Source organism: Kwoniella europaea, chromosome 1 (assembly GCF_036810445.1).
Source record: "Kwoniella europaea PYCC6329 chromosome 1, complete sequence".
Classification (NCBI taxonomy): Eukaryota; Fungi; Basidiomycota; class Tremellomycetes; order Tremellales; family Cryptococcaceae; genus Kwoniella; species Kwoniella europaea.
The window spans coordinates 7387214-7406716 of record NC_089487.1 but is presented as its reverse complement, the minus strand read 5'-3'; the positions used below and the strand labels follow the sequence as shown (position 1 = coordinate 7406716).

Below are 19503 nucleotides of genomic sequence, written 5' to 3'. Positions count from 1 at the left end.
CGATATCTACTGTAAGACATTTGAGCTGTTGGGGTGCGATCACCATCGTTCACATAGCACAATGTACTCGTAGGCTTATGATGCCATGAAAGTCAAGGTTGCCAACACAGCATCTGCTATGGTGAATCTTGGCACTAACCAAGAAGAAGGGGACCAAGCAAATTGTTTACTCATACCTTTTACTTACCGTTCATCTTGGTGTCGATTCCAAGTTGAAATCGAAATCTTGGCCCGAAGGCATTACAAAGTATTTCCTTATGATCCATTACAAACTATATCAGGGATTGGAAGATTGAACTATAAACCGTTTGATACGGCCGACCCTTGACACACAGTGAGTGTTTTACTCCACTCACCTCCAAACTCAACTCCCCGTTCAAATCTTCATCATCACTGCCTAGTATACCTACCTATACATGTCACATCGCTCATCATCGTAGTCTGTCATCACCCATACAACAAGACAACCTATAGGCTAGGCAACCCCATCGATATTGTAGAAAGGAAAACACAAACACAGGATAGAATAAGATAGGAGGAGGAAGATCAGTAAGTTATTTGAATCAAGTCTGGATCTTTCACCATTCCTGTAAACCCACATAAGATCCTTTCAGAACAAAAGCCACCTTGAACACCCCTTTCCCTCTTTTCATACATACGCTTTACGCGTGTTTCTCTCTTTTATACGAGCATAAAAGCACATCTTGACCGTAGCTCTCCTTGATCGTACAGAAGTACATCATTCTTTGTTTTGGTGTTCGTTGTAACATACACACACACGTTTTAGTGTGATCTATCTCTCGGTCCGATGGATTGTATCGAGTTTGATTTCCTATTCAAATTATACCAGACCAACATCAAACACATTCCTCCTTACACTACCTCAAGTTACCGTGGCTTGACTCATTGTAACAACGTGATACACCCACACATATTCGGATTATTCTTTGTTTTTGAGGAGACAGATAGCTAACTCGATTTCACCTATTCTCCATTTCCAGCAAAATCAATCACCGCAACACGTAGAATATCATCTGACGCACACCAACGACATCATCCTTTTTGCTCATGTTCATGATCATATCATCATAACGATCAATATCAAGTATCCGCCACCGATCTAATATAACCATCGTCGATAAATCTTAGAATTTGAGTTTGGTTTGGTTTGGGTTGTTTTGGAGTAACGAAGGAAAGGAGGCATCATGCCCATCATTGCTCTTGGAGCTGATGAAGGGTTATCCTCACTTGATTCAGTGTTGAATGAGAAATCACCAATAGATACTTTTGATCTTACCGATTCTCCAGAGGTCAATCAGTTCTCACCGAAATCGAAAGATGACGCGAAATTAGGTATAAATACTGGATTAAAACAATCTGCCGCTAATTATCCTACACCGACCTCTCCTATACGGACACCCGCACCCCCTTCCCACCCTCACTCCCAACACCAGCATTATCACACATATCAAGATGTAGACGAAAACGAACTGCAAAACTCGCAAGCTGGTCCATCACACCCCCATCGAGCTATACCTCCACCACCTACTCCACGAAGACATCGATCGGGAGTGTTGATGTCTCGAGTCAGAGCTGCGTCAAGCGGATCAGCTATCAAATTCACGTCGAACCCTCATGGAAGTAAGAGTCATGGCGATTTGGCCTCTTTTGGTGGATTTACGAGTCTAGACGATGATGAGGATGAAGAAGAGGTGGATGACGAGGTGGAACAGTTGGATTTGGCTGAGGAACAACCTGGATCGAGTAGTAGAAGAAGATTCAGATCGGCAAGCAGAGATGGATGGAAGAGACATGTGAGCGATCCTCATAGAAAGCCTAGTGTGGACGAAGGTGGAGAGGATAATGTCTGGGACAATTCGTGAGTTTCAGCTGGCATAGAGAAATCGAGTGATAGCTAATACAGCTGGGCTGTAACAAACAGCGCGCGGTACTACCACCACTTACACTCACGCCCACCATCACGGAATGGATCGACGGCAAATTCACCTGAACATTCACCTGTCCTTCGATCTCGATCAATCACCTCTCCACACACATCCCCTATTTACGTTCGTCGGAACCTCACATTACCTACCAACGGTCCTGGGCCTCCTCAATCTAACCCAGGAGTATCAATATCCCTCTCTCCCAATCAGCATTTCCTCCAAACTCACCTCCCGCCTACCTTCCATCATGGCGGATCAAGTCCTGAAGGATCGATACCAGAACATCATGGACCCGCTATGGTTTTCACGCCTACGACTCAAGAATGGAGGGACCTGCAGACAACGCCAGAGTGGCTGGAGATACATGGGACGGGAAATAAGAATCATCAGAGTAGAGAGATGGAGCCTTCGTTCAGCGGGTCTAGCTCAGAAGATGAAGGGGCAAGTGGAAGTGGGCAAGGAAGATCAAGATCGATATCGTCCAGTATGCTTCTCAAGCCGGACCGACAGACTTCACCTCAAAGGAGCACTCATAAACGACCTGCTCTGCATACTTCTGTATCGGCAGAATTTCTGGGATCTGAAAAGCAACATACCCCTGATCCTGGCTCACCGGTACTTTCTCCAGCAGATGAGCGTCAAGAGATAGAATTCAGAACTTCCAGATCCAAAATCCCAGTCTTCAACCCTGTTATAATAGCACCCAGCCCGATTATGCCTGTAGCTGATAAAGTGGCAACTTCCATTGATGATTCGCCCACCAAGTTGACTACTCATTCGGCCCCGGTCACACCTGTTGATTCTACCCATGATCACGATGCGTACCACCATAAGACTTTCGACGATGATGAGGATATAATACTGGCTGATCCCCGTGCGGACCCTCCTGCAAGATTCGCATCGATCGGTAGACGAGATAGTCTACGAGTGATTAAGAAACCCGGTGACGCCCCACCTTTACCTAGAACCAAGACGAAGAGAGAATTAGAAAGAGAGAAATTGCTTTCAATGGTTGATGAGGAACTGGAAGCCGATAAACACTCACCACCGCTTGATGAGAGTAACGGATGGGGCGGTGGAGTCCAAGTTATCGGATCCGGTTTAGGTTTAGGCTCGACTCCCCCCGCATTGGCTGAAGTTAGGATCGATCCGTCTGATATGACGACTCGATCAACTTCTGCTGATCCTGTATTACATGGGAAATCTGAACCATCCAATCCATTCGAAAACACCTTTTCCCAAATGAAGAGCATATCTTTACCTGGAAAACCAAAAGCTCCACTCAGTATCCCCTCAGCAACGTTCAAACCTTCACCATTACAAGCTTCACCAGTGAATGCGCCGTCTGGTCTGCAAACCCCTTCCTCATCAGCGACTTCACCTGCGGAAACGCCCAATAACGTTACGTCGTCTACTCCCACTGTACCTGGGCCAGCAAGTCTAGCGTCGATAAGGGATTATGCAAAGTCCATTTCTAGATCTAGACATCCTTCAGTTGAGAAATCTTTAGGTAAAGATGCTTCTCCACCTATGTCACCCCGATCTCCTCGAAGGAGGGATACCAACAGAGTATCACTCGTAGCTGGTAGGGTCGTTCAACCATTCGCCATACCCGCTTCAACGGCATTACCACCTCAGACTAGACCTCAAATGGATCGGAACCCCTCGTTGCAATCCTTCTCGCCCTTCCGATCTCCCGCTCCGGAATCCAGACCTTCCAGTGCTAATAGTATACCGCAGTTCCCCAGACTTGACTCGACGATATCCATCGCCCCGTCTACGCTTGCGCCTAGCGAGTGTCCGACGCCGACGGACGAAACTGCTGGAGGAATTGGGGGAAGAGGTATAGACGATTATGTGATTCTGAAAGAGGCGGGTAAAGGGGCCTATGGATTGGTGATGAGAGCGAAGGTCAAGGGACCGAAAGGGGAACCTGTAGGAGTGAGTCAGTTCTTGCAGTCATGGGCAATATAGCTGACGACCAACTGTTCAGGAGGAGGTCATTATCAAGTATATCATCAAGGCGAGAATTTTGGCTGACTGCTGGAAGAAGTAAGTTTAGCTGAATGCCAAGTGGAATTGCGGTGCAACAGCTGACATATTCGCATCGCAGGCATAAAGTCCTTGGACCAATTCCAGTTGAGCGTAAGTAACAACACGGTTGGTAGTATAATAGGTTCAGTCACTGATGAATCTCATAGTCCACGTGATGGATCAACTCCGACATCTACTGTATCACAAACCCAACAAACCCCTTCCCTGGGACCCATCGAGAGCTCGACATGACGAATCGCCAGCGTCATCAACCGCAGATAGCCCAAGAAGTCAAGCTAGCTCTTCGTTCAGAACACCAGAATCCAATTGGTCGTCGGCCCATTCGGACAAGGATGCAGATTCTTTCGTGTCAACGCAGAAGTATATCGCAGCGGAGATTAAGACTAGTCCTGAGAGGGGACACCCGAATATTGGGAAATTATTGGATTTCTTTGAGGATAGGGAGTTTTACTATTGTGAGTGTATCTACAATCACATTCTGAAAGGTCGAAGTCTGTCTAAGGATGATCATACTGCCGAGGGAGACTGTATTTATACATTGCTAACCTGGATGTTCTTCACAGTGGTAATGCCTCGATTCGGTACTGGATTAGATCTATTCGACAGAGTGGAGTCCTCACCAACCGGCTTAGAGCCCTTTGAAGTACGATCCTTACTTGGTCAACTTACCGACGCTGTCCGATTCCTGCATGCCAACGGGATTGTTCATCGAGATATCAAAGATGAGAATGTGATCTTAGATGGACAGGGACGATGTCAATTGATAGATTTTGGTTCGGCTGCTCATTGGAGACCTGGAAAACGATGGGATACTTTCTCCGGTACACTTCATTATGCCTCACCTGAGATTCTCCGAGGAGAGATGTACGGTGGGAAAGAGCAAGATATATGGGCATTGGGAGTAGTAGGCTATGTCTTACTAGTTGGCGAAACTCCTTTCTCGGAATTACCCGATGAGGTCTTAGAAGGATTGACCGACCCGGATTCGAGAGCTGTCCAAGTATTGGAGGAACGATGTAAGAATGGACATGAGGATGAAGGATTGGAATCCGATGGTGGGGGAAGATTGGAAGATGCGATGGATTTTGTGAAGTGTTGTTTGGAGTTGGAACTTGGTGATAGACCTACAGCGGAGGTGCTGGTTGATCATCGATATTTGGTTGGGAACGGAGGATGGACGGGGAAGAAAGGTTGGGTGGGGATGAAGAAGTAGAACAACAATGGGGTGCGAAAGACTCGCTTTTACACTTCCACATTGCAGAGTGAATGATAGATACATCATCAACAATCTCTTTTTTCTCTTCTCATAGCATATACTTTTATATTCATATTTGTTTCTCGTATCCGTTCGTATCTTGTCAGAAAGGATTCCTTTTTTTGCATTCCTTCTCCATCTTCGTTCTCTATATATGTACCTGTCCGATTTGAGTGCGAGATATACATCATGACCATGCTACCTATATCATGCAGATTTTCACTACGACCTCGGCCCAGATGGTGGTGGCATGCTGATGATGTAAACCTGATTCCAAGCCGGAGCTAAAGTCAGGAACAGAACACCCAGAAGACTAATGGAAGGGACCCTTTTATTGTATAATTGTGATGGTGGCGTGTGACCAATCCCTAATTATCCGGGCGTTTCATCCAGTTCCATATCGTCAAATCAGATCACTCGTTTTCAATCGACTGATATGATCAGCCAGGGTGGAGTGGGAATGATACGTCATTAATCCAGGTGCTAAACGATGCCTTATCTTGGTCCTGTATAAGTACCCGGTTGTTTCTTATCTCCTCAGTCATCGGTAACGCCGGTAAGACAACCAAGACATTACCAGAATGAGAGATACAGATAGACGAGGTATGAATGATTGAATGGGATTATGTCTACTATGTCACTTCCACTACCGAAGGTGCTTAAGATTGATTGGATACTAGACATACCATTCGACTTGACAGATATACCAGTGGAAATAGAAGTGAGGACTGCAAGATATTGTAGATAGGAATAATTGGATACGAATACGAGTAGTCGCACGGCACCGAACGACGATCAATTAAGCGAACCTCAAACTGAGAGCAAGTCGGAACATCTCGCTTGTACTTAACAACAAGGTTATCTATCTGTCTATCTGCACCTGCTTCACCACTTCGCTTGAGTCGGACTGGACGAGTGCTCTGAAAGGATTTTTACAAAGCCATCGTATGGGACAGTTGAATCAGAGCAGAGGGGGAATTGAAAGAACAACATACAGAACACAACGGTGATTGCGCCTTTCCTTTCAACAAGTTGTGACAACCTCCAACCCGGGTTAGAAAGGATCAAAATATCATATCAACATCCGACGTGGATTCAATCAACACATCATCACATCATCAGTAGAACGAGTCGGGGACAATGAAATCATCATGACATCGTTCACCTTATGATCATAATCCAGACTTAGTCAAAAGAGCGTGAATCACTTATCGAAACGATGCCAAAAGACGAGATGACTCAACCACATCCGGGAGCAGGGACGTTATATGTGTATGGGACTGGTAGGGGATCATCACCCTCTGGCAGAGGAAGGGGAAGTAGAAATAGGAGTAGTGGAAGGGGTGTTTCGCCCTTTGGGATTGGTTTGCCTTTGGTCAAATGGGATGAGTTGGTTAAGGTGAGTATATTATCACGTATCCTCCTGAATGGTTGCTATTAAGGGATATCAGTTCGGTGCTGATATTATGTGTGTCTTGACGTAGCACCATGAAGATCCTGTTATCGCTCCTAATCCTGACCATCTGCTCAGACACGGTATAACCGAGTACACCTACCTACATTCGTCTTCTGGAGGAGTATTGGGTAAAGGAAAATTCAGTACGGTGTATAAAGTACTGGGTGCGGACGGCGTTTACGTGAGTGATGATCACTCATCCTACTAGTTGGTATGCTGATGCGAGTGGTATATGCAGTACGCTCTCAAACATACACCGTTGTATCCCCATCATCCCTTGATATCGGCTAGATTACTCAGAGAACCTACGCTGCTAGCAGAATTACCTAGCCATCCATGTTTGATAGGGGTAGAAGGATGGGTGAGGACAGAAGGTCATTTTTATCTTATCGGTGCGTTTCATCAGTCAGTCCAACAGATAGGTGCAGTGATGCTGATGTTCATGGTGATTAAGAACAATACGCTTCTTCACATGTTCCCCTACCAGCTCATTCCCTGCCGCTCCAACCATCCAGAGCAGCCTATATCCTCGATCAATTGGTGTCGGTCGTACGAGATACATTACACGAGAAAGGGAGAGTATGCCATAGAGACCTGAAAGGTGATAATGTCCTGGTGGACGTGGAGACTGGGGAGATCTTGATATTGGATTTGGGACTTGCAACTCGATTTTCGGCGAGTGAACCGAAATTGACTACTTGTTGTGGTAGTCCGGCTTTTCATGTGAGTTATTAGTACCTCAAGTATCTCTGTCACGATGACTAGGCTGTTGTGATTGACTTCTTCCTCTATAGAGTCCGGAAATCGTACAGGCCCTGGCAAAACCACCTGGAGAAGTAACATACTATGGTCCCGAGTTGGATATCTGGTGTATAGCCTTGACCGTGCTATCCCTGTTACTTCAAGTCAAATTCCCGTTAGGACCCAAGCACATTTCACCGTACGTGATGAGAGAAAGAGTCAGAGATCGTCTACAGGAATTAGACGAGATGTACCCTCCTCATTCACCTTGGCGGCCACCTAAATCATCGTCGTCCTCCGACCTGGACCTAGATTTCGAGAAGAAACAATGGAGTAGAGTCCGAAGAGCGATGAGAGACTTCCTCGAAATTGATGGCACGATCAGAATGCACAAGTTTGGCTTATACCAATTGGGCGATAAGATCAAACAGAGGGTATCAGATTGGGATGAGAAAGAACAAAGTAGAAGGTTCAAATCGACTTCTTTCATCGAAAGTGAGATCAAATATACGCTACCGATCTACCTCGATGATCAGGATTCTTCGAATACAAACTCACATGGGAAAAAAGGGAAGATTAAGAAAGATCAGATTGTCCTGAGAAATCCGATGGGGGAAAGTGAAAGACGATGCAAGAGTTATGTAAAATATCTCTTACGTTCTGCTGGAATCTTATATCACCTTTTACCGACCGCTCAGCGTCCTTCGACGCCTTCTACTCCTACTACATCAACCAATATAACAACCGGAAAAGAAGACACGGTTTTTCAGTTAGTCATGAATGTCCCTTATGACACACCCTCTGATAGTCAACCGAACACACCGAGCGATCCTCAGATAGGGTGGTTCCCTTCTCTATTTTCATTTCATAAAAAGCCACCTCCCTTGAATTCAGCACCGACATCACCCCAACAGCGTTCCGTATCGTTGCCACCTTCCAGAAGGTCTCAAAATCCCACAAATGGTTCTCAGGTTCGATCAAGAGACAAGTCGCCTAAAAGAGTACTAAGATGTTATATTAAATTGGAGTTCGTACATCCACCGCAAACCTCACCGATATTAGAAAAACGGAGAGGTTCCGTTGAGACGTTCACCTCGTATAGGGATGGCTGGGGTAGTTCTTTCACACCATTGCATCCTGTCACCTCCACCACCACTCAACATACGGCTACTACTACTCCCAACAAGAATTATGCCTTCCCCGCTAGATCCGTATCAGTTTCTAGACCACCTCCGAGCCGACCGGGGTATAGAAGATCCGTGTCTCATGCTCCTTCCGTTCATCCCAGACAACCTCTCACGAGAGTCTCGACCACTTCGTCAATACACACTGCACCGCTATCCCCACTGAGCAGACAAGTTTCCCTATCTGATTCGCCACCGGAAGTCACTCCTGGTCAGCTACAGCCTCTCTCGAGAGCGTCCAGTAGATCAAGACAATCCAGTCTAGGGTACGCCTATCACCCTCATCACAATGGCGTTGGTCTTGGTGGGCATAACGAAGGGAAAATCATCGTTCACTTATCTGATCCTCGATCATACCTTGTACTGAAGAAAGCTTTGGATATCAAACCGAACATGAGTAGTAACAATAATAGCGATTTGAATTTATTATCACCTATGACAGTTAGAAGACCAAGCTTAGCTCCTTCTGCTGCTGAGACAGGAGCCGAGACCAACTCAGAGGAAGACGAACGGGAAGTTCCGGAGGAAAGAGGTAGGCCTAGATCTAAAGATTCGAATCATTCGAATTCATCGATATTACAATTACAGCAAATCAAATCGCGGAATTCGATAAAGGTGAAACACGTTCCGTTACCTGTTATATCGCCTGAAATGGGTGATCAGATCGCGCTAGATGTAAAGCATGTTGAAGTTGACCATGACAAAGAGAAAGACACGAAGAAGCACAAGAATAGAGGTTTGTTAGATGTTATATTTGGTACCACTCGTGCGCGTACGACAGATGATGAATCCTCACCATCATCATCAGGATTAGGGATGAGTTTGGGTACGGGGTATGGAAGAGCTATGAGGGCTAAGAGTGTACCCCCCTATAGAGGGGTTGATGAGTTGATCTAATTTTACTGGGGGATACAGAACTTATAGATGGATATTACGCGACAGATAAAGCATATATTCGGATTGCCATTTGTATTGTATTTTGTATCGAACAAACGGAAAAGTTGTATTATATAGTAAATTACCTTGATGGAACATGCATGGGAGAGTAGAATATGTCAGTTGTAACACTATATTTTCGTTGTCGTGGGGGCTTCTGTACAAGTTCCGAGGATGCTCTCACCCTTGATGATGCATTGACGCTCGCTGATGCAATCTTAGATTGTCCGAAATACATCCTTTGAAAATGGAAGGACACTGATGTTACTGTAGGATGTACTCACAATGAAAAAATAGATCAGCCCTATGTGCATCCATAACATAGTATTGCACCGAGATAGGTTCATTTCTTTATAGTAAAAGCACACTGTCCAGTACACTACACCTTAAGATCGTTAGATTTCGGATACACTGTCATTTCGAATCTGACGAAATGGCAGAGAACGCATTGCCCTTGGACCCCTACTCATCGGACGATAATCAAGAAGGTATGTGTAGTATTTGTACGTACAGTACCATAAGAAGCTGATAACTTTAGATACAGAAGACGCATCAGAAGTTGCTCGACAAGAAAGGCGTGTTGAGCGAGAGAATCTGATATCAGAGTATGGTTGGCTCACCTCTTCACAGAGAGATGTCGTGCGCGACCCCTCAGCCAGCGTTGGATCTGCCATACTGGCTTTCTCAAGAGATCCACCGAGTTTCTCAAGGGATTGGGAAGAAGATTCTATTTGGGGAGTAATAGATTATGATCAATTGACTACTGCATTGCAATATAAGAATTTGACCACCCACACGAGAGATTCATTGTTGGCTGCTCCCATCCAATCATTCTTGGATAAACGATGCAGAACCAAGTACGCTTTGGACTGCAAGTCATTCGTGAGATTCTATTCGCGGGGATGTCCACAATCTACACGGAATTTTTGGTTACCCAGAAGAGAATCTATGAATTTGGATCTGAACGATTCAAGATTGGCCGAAGGAACTTTGAGAGATCAATTGGCCAGTTCACAAATTGGAGGTATAGAGTTGTCGGAGGAAGGGATGGAGATGTACGCTTTACATGTCGTATCAATCATCTCGAGAACACTATTCGATCATTTCGATTCTAGTGGTTATAGCAATAAGATATACCTGGTAGTATATTGGAGGTTATCCCCGACAGAACCAGAGCACACGCAGAAGATAATTGGAGATTAATCAGTGATGCCCATTCGCGAGACCTCATTTGGTCTTCGAGGAGAGAAACGTTAGCGTTGGAAAAGGAGAATAGGATGAGGCTGTTCAATGATTGGAAGATCTGGAGGGAGAGGGGTTCAAGAGAGAGATGGTTGGATCGTCAGATAGAAAAAGGGAATTGGGAACATATCGCTCCTTGGAGCAGCGGTAAGAAAGAGGAGAACAGTGGCTGATCTCGGTATTTACGATGATAAAGAGATATAATGGTTCTAAGACTGATAGAACATCTTGACCCAGAGGCTATAATAGTTGACAAAACCACTTCATACTCCTTCCCCTTCAATCATGTTGAGTAGATCTATTAGTCCAATCCCCACATCAGTATAGTGGATAGCTAATGTCGTTGGAGTCGAATAGCGTTTCCGCTCTTTATCATCTCTGTAATGCATGCATCCAAATACGCATCTCGACGTCTAAACTCGGAAGGCTACTCCCTCTCTTTTCACTTCCGCTCCACCGGCAGCTGCGAATCCGGTTCCTATATATCTACCAGTCAGCTTTCTTGCGCGTCCAATCTTCAATCTGGGCCCACAATAAAGAATCGAACTCTGACTCACCTTCTTTACCCAACGGTATTCTCCCACTATCCTCCACCTTGGCATCACAAACACAACACCTTCCTTGAGGTTTGACTATGGTATCTGAGCAAGTCTGACAAATCACATGTCCACACACGTATGCTTCCTCTTTATCCTTTTTCTGCTTCTTCTTCTTACGTCCTTCATCTCCATCACCATCTGCTGAATGCATCGGCTGACGCGAGGACAGGAGGATTGAAGAGGTAGCGTTGGATAGTTCTTTCGTACATGTTGGGCAGATTGGTTTGGAAGTTGAAGAAGGGGGATACGTGAGAATGACAGGAAGGAGTGTTTTACGGCTTTATGCAAAACATAAGCAGCATCAGTATCATTCTATCAGAAAAGTTGTTTTCGTTCACCGGATAACTGACGATATGGGATGAGGCAATCCACCGACATGACAAAGCGTCTGCAATTTCACATCCTTCAATGGCCCAAGTTTAGCTTCGGGAGTTAAAGAAGGTAACCAGAAGGCAGCCAATTTTGCTTTTCTAGATTCAGATTGTTCTAACTCCATCACCCTCAAGGCCTTCTCTTCAGCTTTTTTCGCGACTTTCTCTACAGCATTATTGTCCAATTCGAATTTACTCTTCGTAGTTGATTTATCCTTGTCCTCTCCGATTGGTATCCTTTTAACTGTCGACGATCCACCTAGACTCATTCCTTTTTCGAAATCCGATACAACTCTTTCTCTAGCTTTCAGCTTTGCTTCTTCCCTTTCTAGTCTTTCTGCCTCCTCCCATCTCTCCATCTCGCGCTTCTTAGCTTCTATACCAGCTTTTTGACTGATCAAATCGGATATACAGCATTCCCTACAGTATATATGCCCCGATGAGCATGATACAGGATCGTTGACTTTTGATAGACAAAGATAGCATGCATCTAAAGGCTTGAAGGAGTCTCTACCTAGTCTTCTGGCCGCTCCATCTTTACGCAGGAGAGTTCGCTCGTAGTACGATAAAGTCGATTGAGTCGTGTTGTTTTTGGCGTCTGAGGGGATGATACAGTGGGGTTCGGTTCAGCTGTATGGACATTCCAATTGTTTCGGACGACCAGCTGCTATCACTCACGAGATCGAGTCATGCTGTCCTGCTGTTCATCTAAGTTAATTGTATATATGAAGGGTAAGAGAAGGCATTGAGCATTTCAACCTGTTCCGGACGAGTAAGTTATCTGGTGTTTTTATCGATAATGTGACAGGTGAGCCTGATAACTTGTCTTCGGTCATACGAGTACGATCTTCAACCATCGTCATAGCCAGATCTTTCAACCAAAATCATGTCCACCTCTAATCGTAAATCGCCTTTCCATCTATCCTATCGCACAGTGGTCGAGAGGTGACTAACACAAGATGTCGGCCACAAAGAAGGCGCTGAAATCGATCAAGTCGCAGCTGGAAGAGAAGAATTCCGAAGCTGCTCTGTACGAAGCTACCAATTTACTCAAATCGATCGGGGAGGATGCACCTGAAGCTGCTCAAGTGTGAGCTACCGTCGTATTTCGAGGGATATACAAGCTGACTTCCCGATCAGATTGATATTTCGTGGACTCGCTCTCACTCAATTGCAGCGGAATGAAGAAGCTGAAAAGGTAAAATTGCTTCACTTTCGCGAGGACTAACAGCTGATCGATTCGGATAGTCATATATCCATGCCTACAAGCTTCAGCCGTCCAACCCATTGGCATCAATGGGACTGAAGAGGCTGTACGAGAAGAATCAGCAGTGGGACAAGCTGGGTCATCTGTTAGAAGTATTAGTACAAGCTTCATACGATGAGTGAGTCTGCGAACTTTGCTGGTGACATTGACAGCTAACGAAATTGCGATATAGAAACGATGGACAGAGATGTGCTAGTGCATTGCAGGAACTGCTAGAAGTACGGGCCAAACACGGTCCTCCAGACAAAGTGAGCTTGTCAGCTTTTGTTCAAGTCATACTAACCAAACTAACGGCTTATCGTTGGCGAACAGCTTTACCGAGCTTTAGATCAGCTGTTACCCTCATCCCCTCTTGTTCCCCTTCTTCAGTCTGTGCCTCGCCCAAGCGGTTCATACGTGCCCTTTCCCTCACCCATCTACCCACCATCATCAGCAGCTATACTACCTTCCCTTCCAACTCCTCTACCTCATGCCCTCCATCTCGTCGCATCATTGCCTCTCTTGACCAACCTCCTAGTTCGAGCCGAATCGCTGGTATATACTACCACAGAGCAGAAAGTCAAGGTAGGCAGACAGAGGCTGGGTGCGGGACCGGAGAAAGAGGTCAGAAGGAAAGTTGAGGCGGAAGTCCTAGGTGGCGAATTGGGTATGAGAATGGTAGAGCTCCTGAAGGAAGTTGGATCTCACCCTAATGTAGCGGAAGATGTAAGGAGAGAGGTGGAAATTAGAGAATTCAATTTCTGGAGAAAGCTTGGTGCTTCTTTACCGTACGTTGTAACCTGGGCTCATGACTAACGCACTATGCTGAGTATTCGATCTTTAGATCGAAACAAGCTGAAAAGCCAGATGCAAAGAAAACTCCATCTGCGCAATCAAGCAGAGAAGCTCAACCTTCGAACACGAGCTCGACAGATTTACCGACAACCTCACTGTTTGCTCCACATTCATATCCAAAGCCTAACAAAGATGAGGCTCTGTCGCGAACTAATGATCTAGCTAATGGATTTGTGTTGCTTGGGATCACCGGTAAAGGTGCTGAAGAAGGATGGTCTTGGGTGTTGGAAGGGAAAGATGAGCCCACCCTCTGTGAGCTACGTCATGACCTCTATCGACTAGACGACTCTAACAAATATTTTTAGTCTATGATATCGAGCTTCTTCACAAATACGCAAAAGCATTCCTGGAGTCCAAGATGACCGACTTCATTGACGATTATTGCAGATGGTTCAAATTGCCTTTACCTGAACCGGAGGAAGAAGAAGAGACCGCTCAGCCAGCTAACGGGGAAGAATCTTTCGCTCAAAAAGCAAATAAGAAGACCAAGAATCGCAGAGGAAGGAATGGCATGAATGCTAGAGAACGACGAAAAGCCAGGAGAGCCGCTGGAAAAGAAGGGGTGCTGTCGGAAGATTTGGATCAGGAAGAAAGGGAGGAATTGGTATCTGGAATGACTGTAAGTCGGTTCTATTCCCTGTAGGGTCCTCACAAGCTGAATCCACCTAAACAGAAACTGGTTGATCAACTACCAAAATCGATATTTGCTCATCGAGTTATGTCTAGAATATCATTGCAAGAAGAGGATTGGGCAAACGCTATTGCTTTTGGCGACAAGGCGAAAGCTCTGGTTAAAGAGCTCGAGAATGAAAGAGGTATATCCTTGCCGAAGTAAGTCCTCACTCACATTGGTGAAATCGTTGCTGATCAGTCGAAATCCATGTAGCGTTCGAGCTTCCATCGACACCACTCTCGGTCTCGCTTGTGTCCCTTATTTTGCACCTAAACACCATCCTCGTGCTATTAGACTGCTCGATGGAGTGTTGAAGAGTCAGCCAGACAACAAAGAAGCGCGGTTCGCTCGTGCTCAGATACATCAAGCTGCCGGTAAATGGTCATATGCAAGGAAGGAATTCCAAACTCTCATTGATGCAGGTGGCGATGAGAAAGATATTGTGGCTGCGAAAGAAGAATTGGGATGGTGTGTGGTCAATGAGGGAGAGTTAGAAAAGGGTAGAGAGATCTTAGAAGAGGTAGTGGAGATTAGAGATGCAAGGAAAGAACAGGATGGAAAGGACGACGAAGCTTATCAAAGAGCAAGAGCTTGGTATAGACTTGGGAGGACAGAATGGATGATTGGAGGTGAGCTGAGAAATTCGGTCTACTTACTGTTCACGGAGGATCACCAGCTCATGCTGCATACAGACGACGAGAGTCGACAGCATGCCGAAGAGTGGTTCATGGCTTCCATTCGAGCTCTTCCTACTTTCCCTTCATCTTATACGTCCCTCGGTATCTGTTATTCTTCCGCTACTCCGCCAGACGAAGAAAGAGCTTTGAAGTGTTTCCAGAAAGCATTCGAGCTCGATGCTACTGAGAGTGAGGCTGCCCATAGACTTGCTATTGGCTATGCGAATGAAGATGAATGGGCTTTGGTGAGAACTATCGCTATGAGAGTGATGGAAGGTGAAGGTGGGCTAGATGGTGTAGCAGGAGGTGAAGTCATGAACGCAAAAGGAAGATTTGCGCCTCAGAATGGATGGGCTTGGAAGGCTCTTGGATCAACAGAGGTGGTACGTCTGTTCTTCAAAAATCATTCCGGAATCCAAGCTGATATGTCCTCGGATACAGCATTACAAAAACTACGCCAAGGCTGCTCAAGCGTACCAAATTGCTCTTCGAGGTGATCCTACCGACGTGTCCATGTGGGTCATGCTCGGAGAATCATATGTCAAATGTGGAAGACATATCGCCGGGCTCAAAGCTCTCAACCATGCTCTGGAGCTTCAGCCCACCAACTGGCGAGCATACTTGAACATTGGTGATACTCAAGCTCAGCTAGGTGCATTTGACAAAGCAATTGAGGCATATGAAAAGGTGCTTTCCCTTTCCGATACTCGAGAAATCGGTATCGTCGCTGCTCTGGCTGAAGCCAATCTCTCGCTTGGTCGACAGACTGCTGCTGGAGGGTTCAGACAGAGATCAAGGAACGCCTTACACGCCTCCATTCGACTCGCTGCAGATGTGCTGAAGGACGGACGAAGTCACCGAGCGTGGGCGTGGAAGACTATCGGAGATGCCACCTTCGAGCTTAGTAACGAAGAATCTAGCTTGGAAGAAGCTTTGTCCTCGAGTGAAGTCGTCCAACCCGTGCTGCAACGTCTGATCGATGATGATACAGACCGAAGATCTCAGGTAGAAGGATTAGGGCATGCCGCCAATTTACTACAAACCTCTCCGGATCTGGAATATACGCTGAAGACTTCGATTTTTGCTTTCGCCTATCGTGCATATCTACTCAAGAATGAACCTCGGGTAGCAGATCCAGCTTTATACGATTTAGCAAGTTCGCTTCATGCCCTCGCTCTTCGATTGCCCGACGGTGAGAGCAAGACCTCATGTCTCAAAGCTGCTATCTCCGCCATTAGGTTAGCGTTAGAGCGGGATGCAGGAGATGAAAGGCTTTGGAATGCCTTGGGTGTGATCTGCGGTACTGCAGGGCCACAAGTCGCTCAGCATGCCTTTGTTGTTTCGCTCGAGTTGTATTCAAAAGTGCGTCCTCTCATTTCATTCGGCGAGTCCTTAGACATCGTGCTTACTTATCGGTTTACCGTTTAGGATCCGATTGTCTGGGCAAATCTCGGTTACCTATATCTACGACTAGAAGATGCAGAACTTGCCAACCAATGTTTCTTGAAAGCTCAAATCATCGATCCTGATTACGCACCTGCATGGTCCGGTCAGGGTATGTTGGCCGAAAGAAATGGGGATAAACAACATGCAAAAGCACTTTACTCCCATGCGGTTACCTTGTCGGCTGGATCTTTGGTGAGTTTCCTATTCTTCTGAGAGCAACGTGAATTGACTAGTATTCTTAGCTCGAAGCGGATCTCGCCTTGGCTATCGCTACTTTCGAACGGTTCCTCGTCCCAGGTGCTCGGATCGATACCAACCTTCTACACCAACCAGCCTTCGCACTTCGTCACTACTGTCATCAGAGACCTAATGATTTCGCTGCTGCTCACTTGTACGCATTAATCTGCGAAAGATTAGGTCTGGCCGATGAGGCAGCCTCGTCGCTCGAACGAGCAGCGGCAGTACTGGAAGAGGAATTCGAAAGGACTGAATCGGCAGATATCGAATCGCGATATGCTATTGCGTTATGCAATCTTGGAAGAGTTCAGCTTGCTGCAAAGAAATACCCAGCAGCGCTCGATACGCTCAACAACTGTTGGGAATTGATCTCGGACTCGACAGACGGAACCATCGTCTCACTGAAGGCTCAGTGTAAACTGTTACAAGGTCTGGTACACTATTGGCTCAGACAGATTGACGAATCGCTCGAAGCGTTCCAGAACAGTTTAGATGAAGCTTCCGCCTCACAGGATCTCAAGACTAAAGAAGAGGTTGCGGTATTACTCAGTCGAACGCTCTGGGGTCTAGGAGGTGATGATGCGAAGGAAACAGCGAAGAGTACTCTTATGGAGTGGTACGTGGACTCTGAGACCCTCTGTGGGAATATTGCTTATAAAGCTCTTATCACATAGCTTATCACAAGAGAAACCCTCACTCAAAGTGATTTCGACCCTAGCAGCTATAGCTGTGATTTCCTCCGACCCAGATCTAGTCGAAGCAGCAATGTCCGAATTGTCCTCTCGACCGGTCGAATCGCGAGTCAAGGAAGATCCATCTGGACAGTCGGATCTCGTACTATACCTACACGCTATAGTAGGAGGTGACACACAAGAAAGTCACAAGGTCCTGGAAAGAGCCGTACAAGCATCACCGACCAATGTCAAATCTAGAAATAGACTTGCCGAAGCGTTAATACAAGTTGGTAGATCGAAAGAAGCAAATGATGTGCTGCAGATCTCGGGCGGTGTGGAAGATGTAGAAAGTAAGGCGAGAATGGAAAGCCTCAGAGGAACAGCTGAGATCTTAGAGGGAGACGAGGGCGGTACCAGTAAGTTGCAGAAGGGTGTGATGCTTGCGCCGTGGGAGGAAGATGGGTGGAATGCTTTGACTTGGGGGAGAAGGGTGGTAGCGGAGGCCGAAGCTGAGTAGGATCGAGGAAGAAACAGGGTAAAATCAATGCATCATATACTATCCACAGGGTGTTTAGGAGTTCAGCATGTCAGCAGTTCCCGCGTTCACTATACTTCATCACGATGCAGTAATGAATCAAGGCGCAATTCACCAACGAATCGATGAGCAGACTACGCCGTATCTTCGATCGATCCGAAGCAACTTTTCCAAATTTTGGAGAACGTTCCCCAATTTTTCGAATGTTTGCGTTGTGATCTGCCGGTTGAGCCACCGTTCTCACTTTCTGGGGTACTAGCACTTGGCATTGCCTCAGTCGTCGCGAGATCGAGCGCAGAGAGTTCTCGGTGAGTGGGGGCGCTTTTGAGATAACCTGCAGAGATAAGGATTTTATCACCACACTCCTTTCTCAGCTCTTCTACCCTCTTTTTGTCCTTATCTGTGAGTATGACCCGAGACAATGCTTGTTCTACCTCGTCATACGTAGGTAAGTCTTCGTCGGATCTCACAAAGGTGGGATCACCAGGATCATACGCTGGAAGTTTTTCATTAGTCTTTGAAGATTCTCCAATGCTTAGTCCAAGCGGTCGCGTGGTTGTGCGTCTGGAGATTGGACCTGCTTCTCGACACTTTTCCCAGTTCTTATAATCTGCCATTCTGGTCATCTGGTCCAGTACCAACATGTTCAATCTGGTCTTTTCGGGTGCCCGAGAATCGTAAGCAATGGATCGTGATTTCCAAATATCCTCTGCGAACGATCGCACTTTCTTAGGTATCATCTCAATCGCTTTGGATGGAAGTCGACTGATGGGATACGCAGTTGGTTTTCCGTTATAAAGCGTATCTTGAACCCTTCGAGTGAGATCGAGAGCAAGCATCTCTTTACCATACTCGGATAACAAAGGTATGGGACCGTCATTTTGGATTTGCCACTTTAAAACTTTCAAAGCACCTTCGTCGTCCCGATCAAGTCCATATCGCCAGACAATCCTCTTTTGTTCTCCAGAAGCAAAGTATTCTGGGTCGTCCCATTTGGTGATTGCCTCTTTGGCTACTCCAGCCCTGTCCCACATGACCATTGGATTGGTAATGGCGGTTTCCAAAAGGGCGGCGATGGAAGCTTCTCTAGCTGCATGGGTAGTAGATGGTTCGTGGTATTGCTCCACAATAGCTTTCCAATCCAAAGCACCGAAATGAAGATCACATGTTTCAAGGTCGATGTTTCGGTTTGCAACAGCTTTCGAAATGTCCTCACAAGTGGTTTGCCGACTTCCCATCACTTGGCTTTGCATAGCGCTCACATGGGCGGAGTCCCGATACATATCTAATGTGAACATTTCTCAGTCGGTGCAATGCTTTTCACAGCTTAAGGCGCACGCAACTTACAGCTATAAGCTCCGGACATTTCTGTCAA

The 19503-nt window shown here is 46.1% G+C and overlaps 6 protein-coding genes across 6 annotated transcripts; 4 read left to right on the top strand and 2 right to left on the bottom strand.

The window, feature by feature from the left end:
* Positions 1-1205: 1205 nt before the first annotated feature.
* Positions 1206-5214, top strand: V865_002817 (uncharacterized protein; the record flags this gene model as incomplete). Its single annotated transcript, XM_066226616.1, has 6 exons — positions 1206-1879; positions 1943-3887; positions 3940-3998; positions 4060-4091; positions 4148-4456; positions 4565-5214. The coding sequence occupies 6 exons, from the start codon at positions 1206-1208 to the stop codon at positions 5212-5214; spliced, it is 3669 nt and encodes a 1222-aa protein (XP_066082713.1).
* Positions 5215-6475: 1261 nt separating this feature from the next.
* On the top strand, positions 6476-9534 carry V865_002816 (uncharacterized protein; the record flags this gene model as incomplete). The annotated part of the gene is made up of 5 exons (XM_066226615.1): positions 6476-6655; positions 6741-6893; positions 6951-7104; positions 7167-7435; positions 7507-9534. The coding sequence occupies 5 exons, from the start codon at positions 6476-6478 to the stop codon at positions 9532-9534; spliced, it is 2784 nt and encodes a 927-aa protein (XP_066082712.1).
* Positions 9535-10006: 472 nt separating this feature from the next.
* On the top strand, positions 10007-10988 carry V865_002815 (uncharacterized protein; the record flags this gene model as incomplete). Its single annotated transcript, XM_066226614.1, has 3 exons — positions 10007-10061; positions 10118-10628; positions 10718-10988. 3 exons carry the CDS (start codon positions 10007-10009, stop codon positions 10986-10988), a joined length of 837 nt encoding a protein of 278 aa, XP_066082711.1.
* Positions 10989-11228: 240 nt separating this feature from the next.
* On the bottom strand, positions 11229-12476 carry V865_002814 (uncharacterized protein; the record flags this gene model as incomplete). The annotated part of the gene is made up of 4 exons (XM_066226613.1): positions 11229-11293; positions 11373-11692; positions 11765-12383; positions 12464-12476. The coding sequence occupies 4 exons, from the start codon at positions 12474-12476 to the stop codon at positions 11229-11231; spliced, it is 1017 nt and encodes a 338-aa protein (XP_066082710.1).
* A 268-nt stretch (positions 12477-12744) lies between these two features.
* Positions 12745-18110, top strand: V865_002813 (uncharacterized protein; the record flags this gene model as incomplete). Its single annotated transcript, XM_066226612.1, has 14 exons — positions 12745-12875; positions 12926-12983; positions 13034-13170; positions 13225-13300; positions 13365-13819; positions 13876-14138; positions 14192-14505; positions 14560-14717; positions 14773-15188; positions 15252-15619; positions 15678-16598; positions 16665-16874; positions 16925-17535; positions 17594-18110. 14 exons carry the CDS (start codon positions 12745-12747, stop codon positions 18108-18110), a joined length of 4635 nt encoding a protein of 1544 aa, XP_066082709.1.
* A 152-nt stretch (positions 18111-18262) lies between these two features.
* On the bottom strand, positions 18263-19426 carry V865_002812 (uncharacterized protein; the record flags this gene model as incomplete). Its single annotated transcript, XM_066226611.1, has 1 exon — positions 18263-19426. One exon carries the CDS (start codon positions 19424-19426, stop codon positions 18263-18265), a length of 1164 nt encoding a protein of 387 aa, XP_066082708.1.
* Positions 19427-19503: the final 77 nt, after the last annotated feature.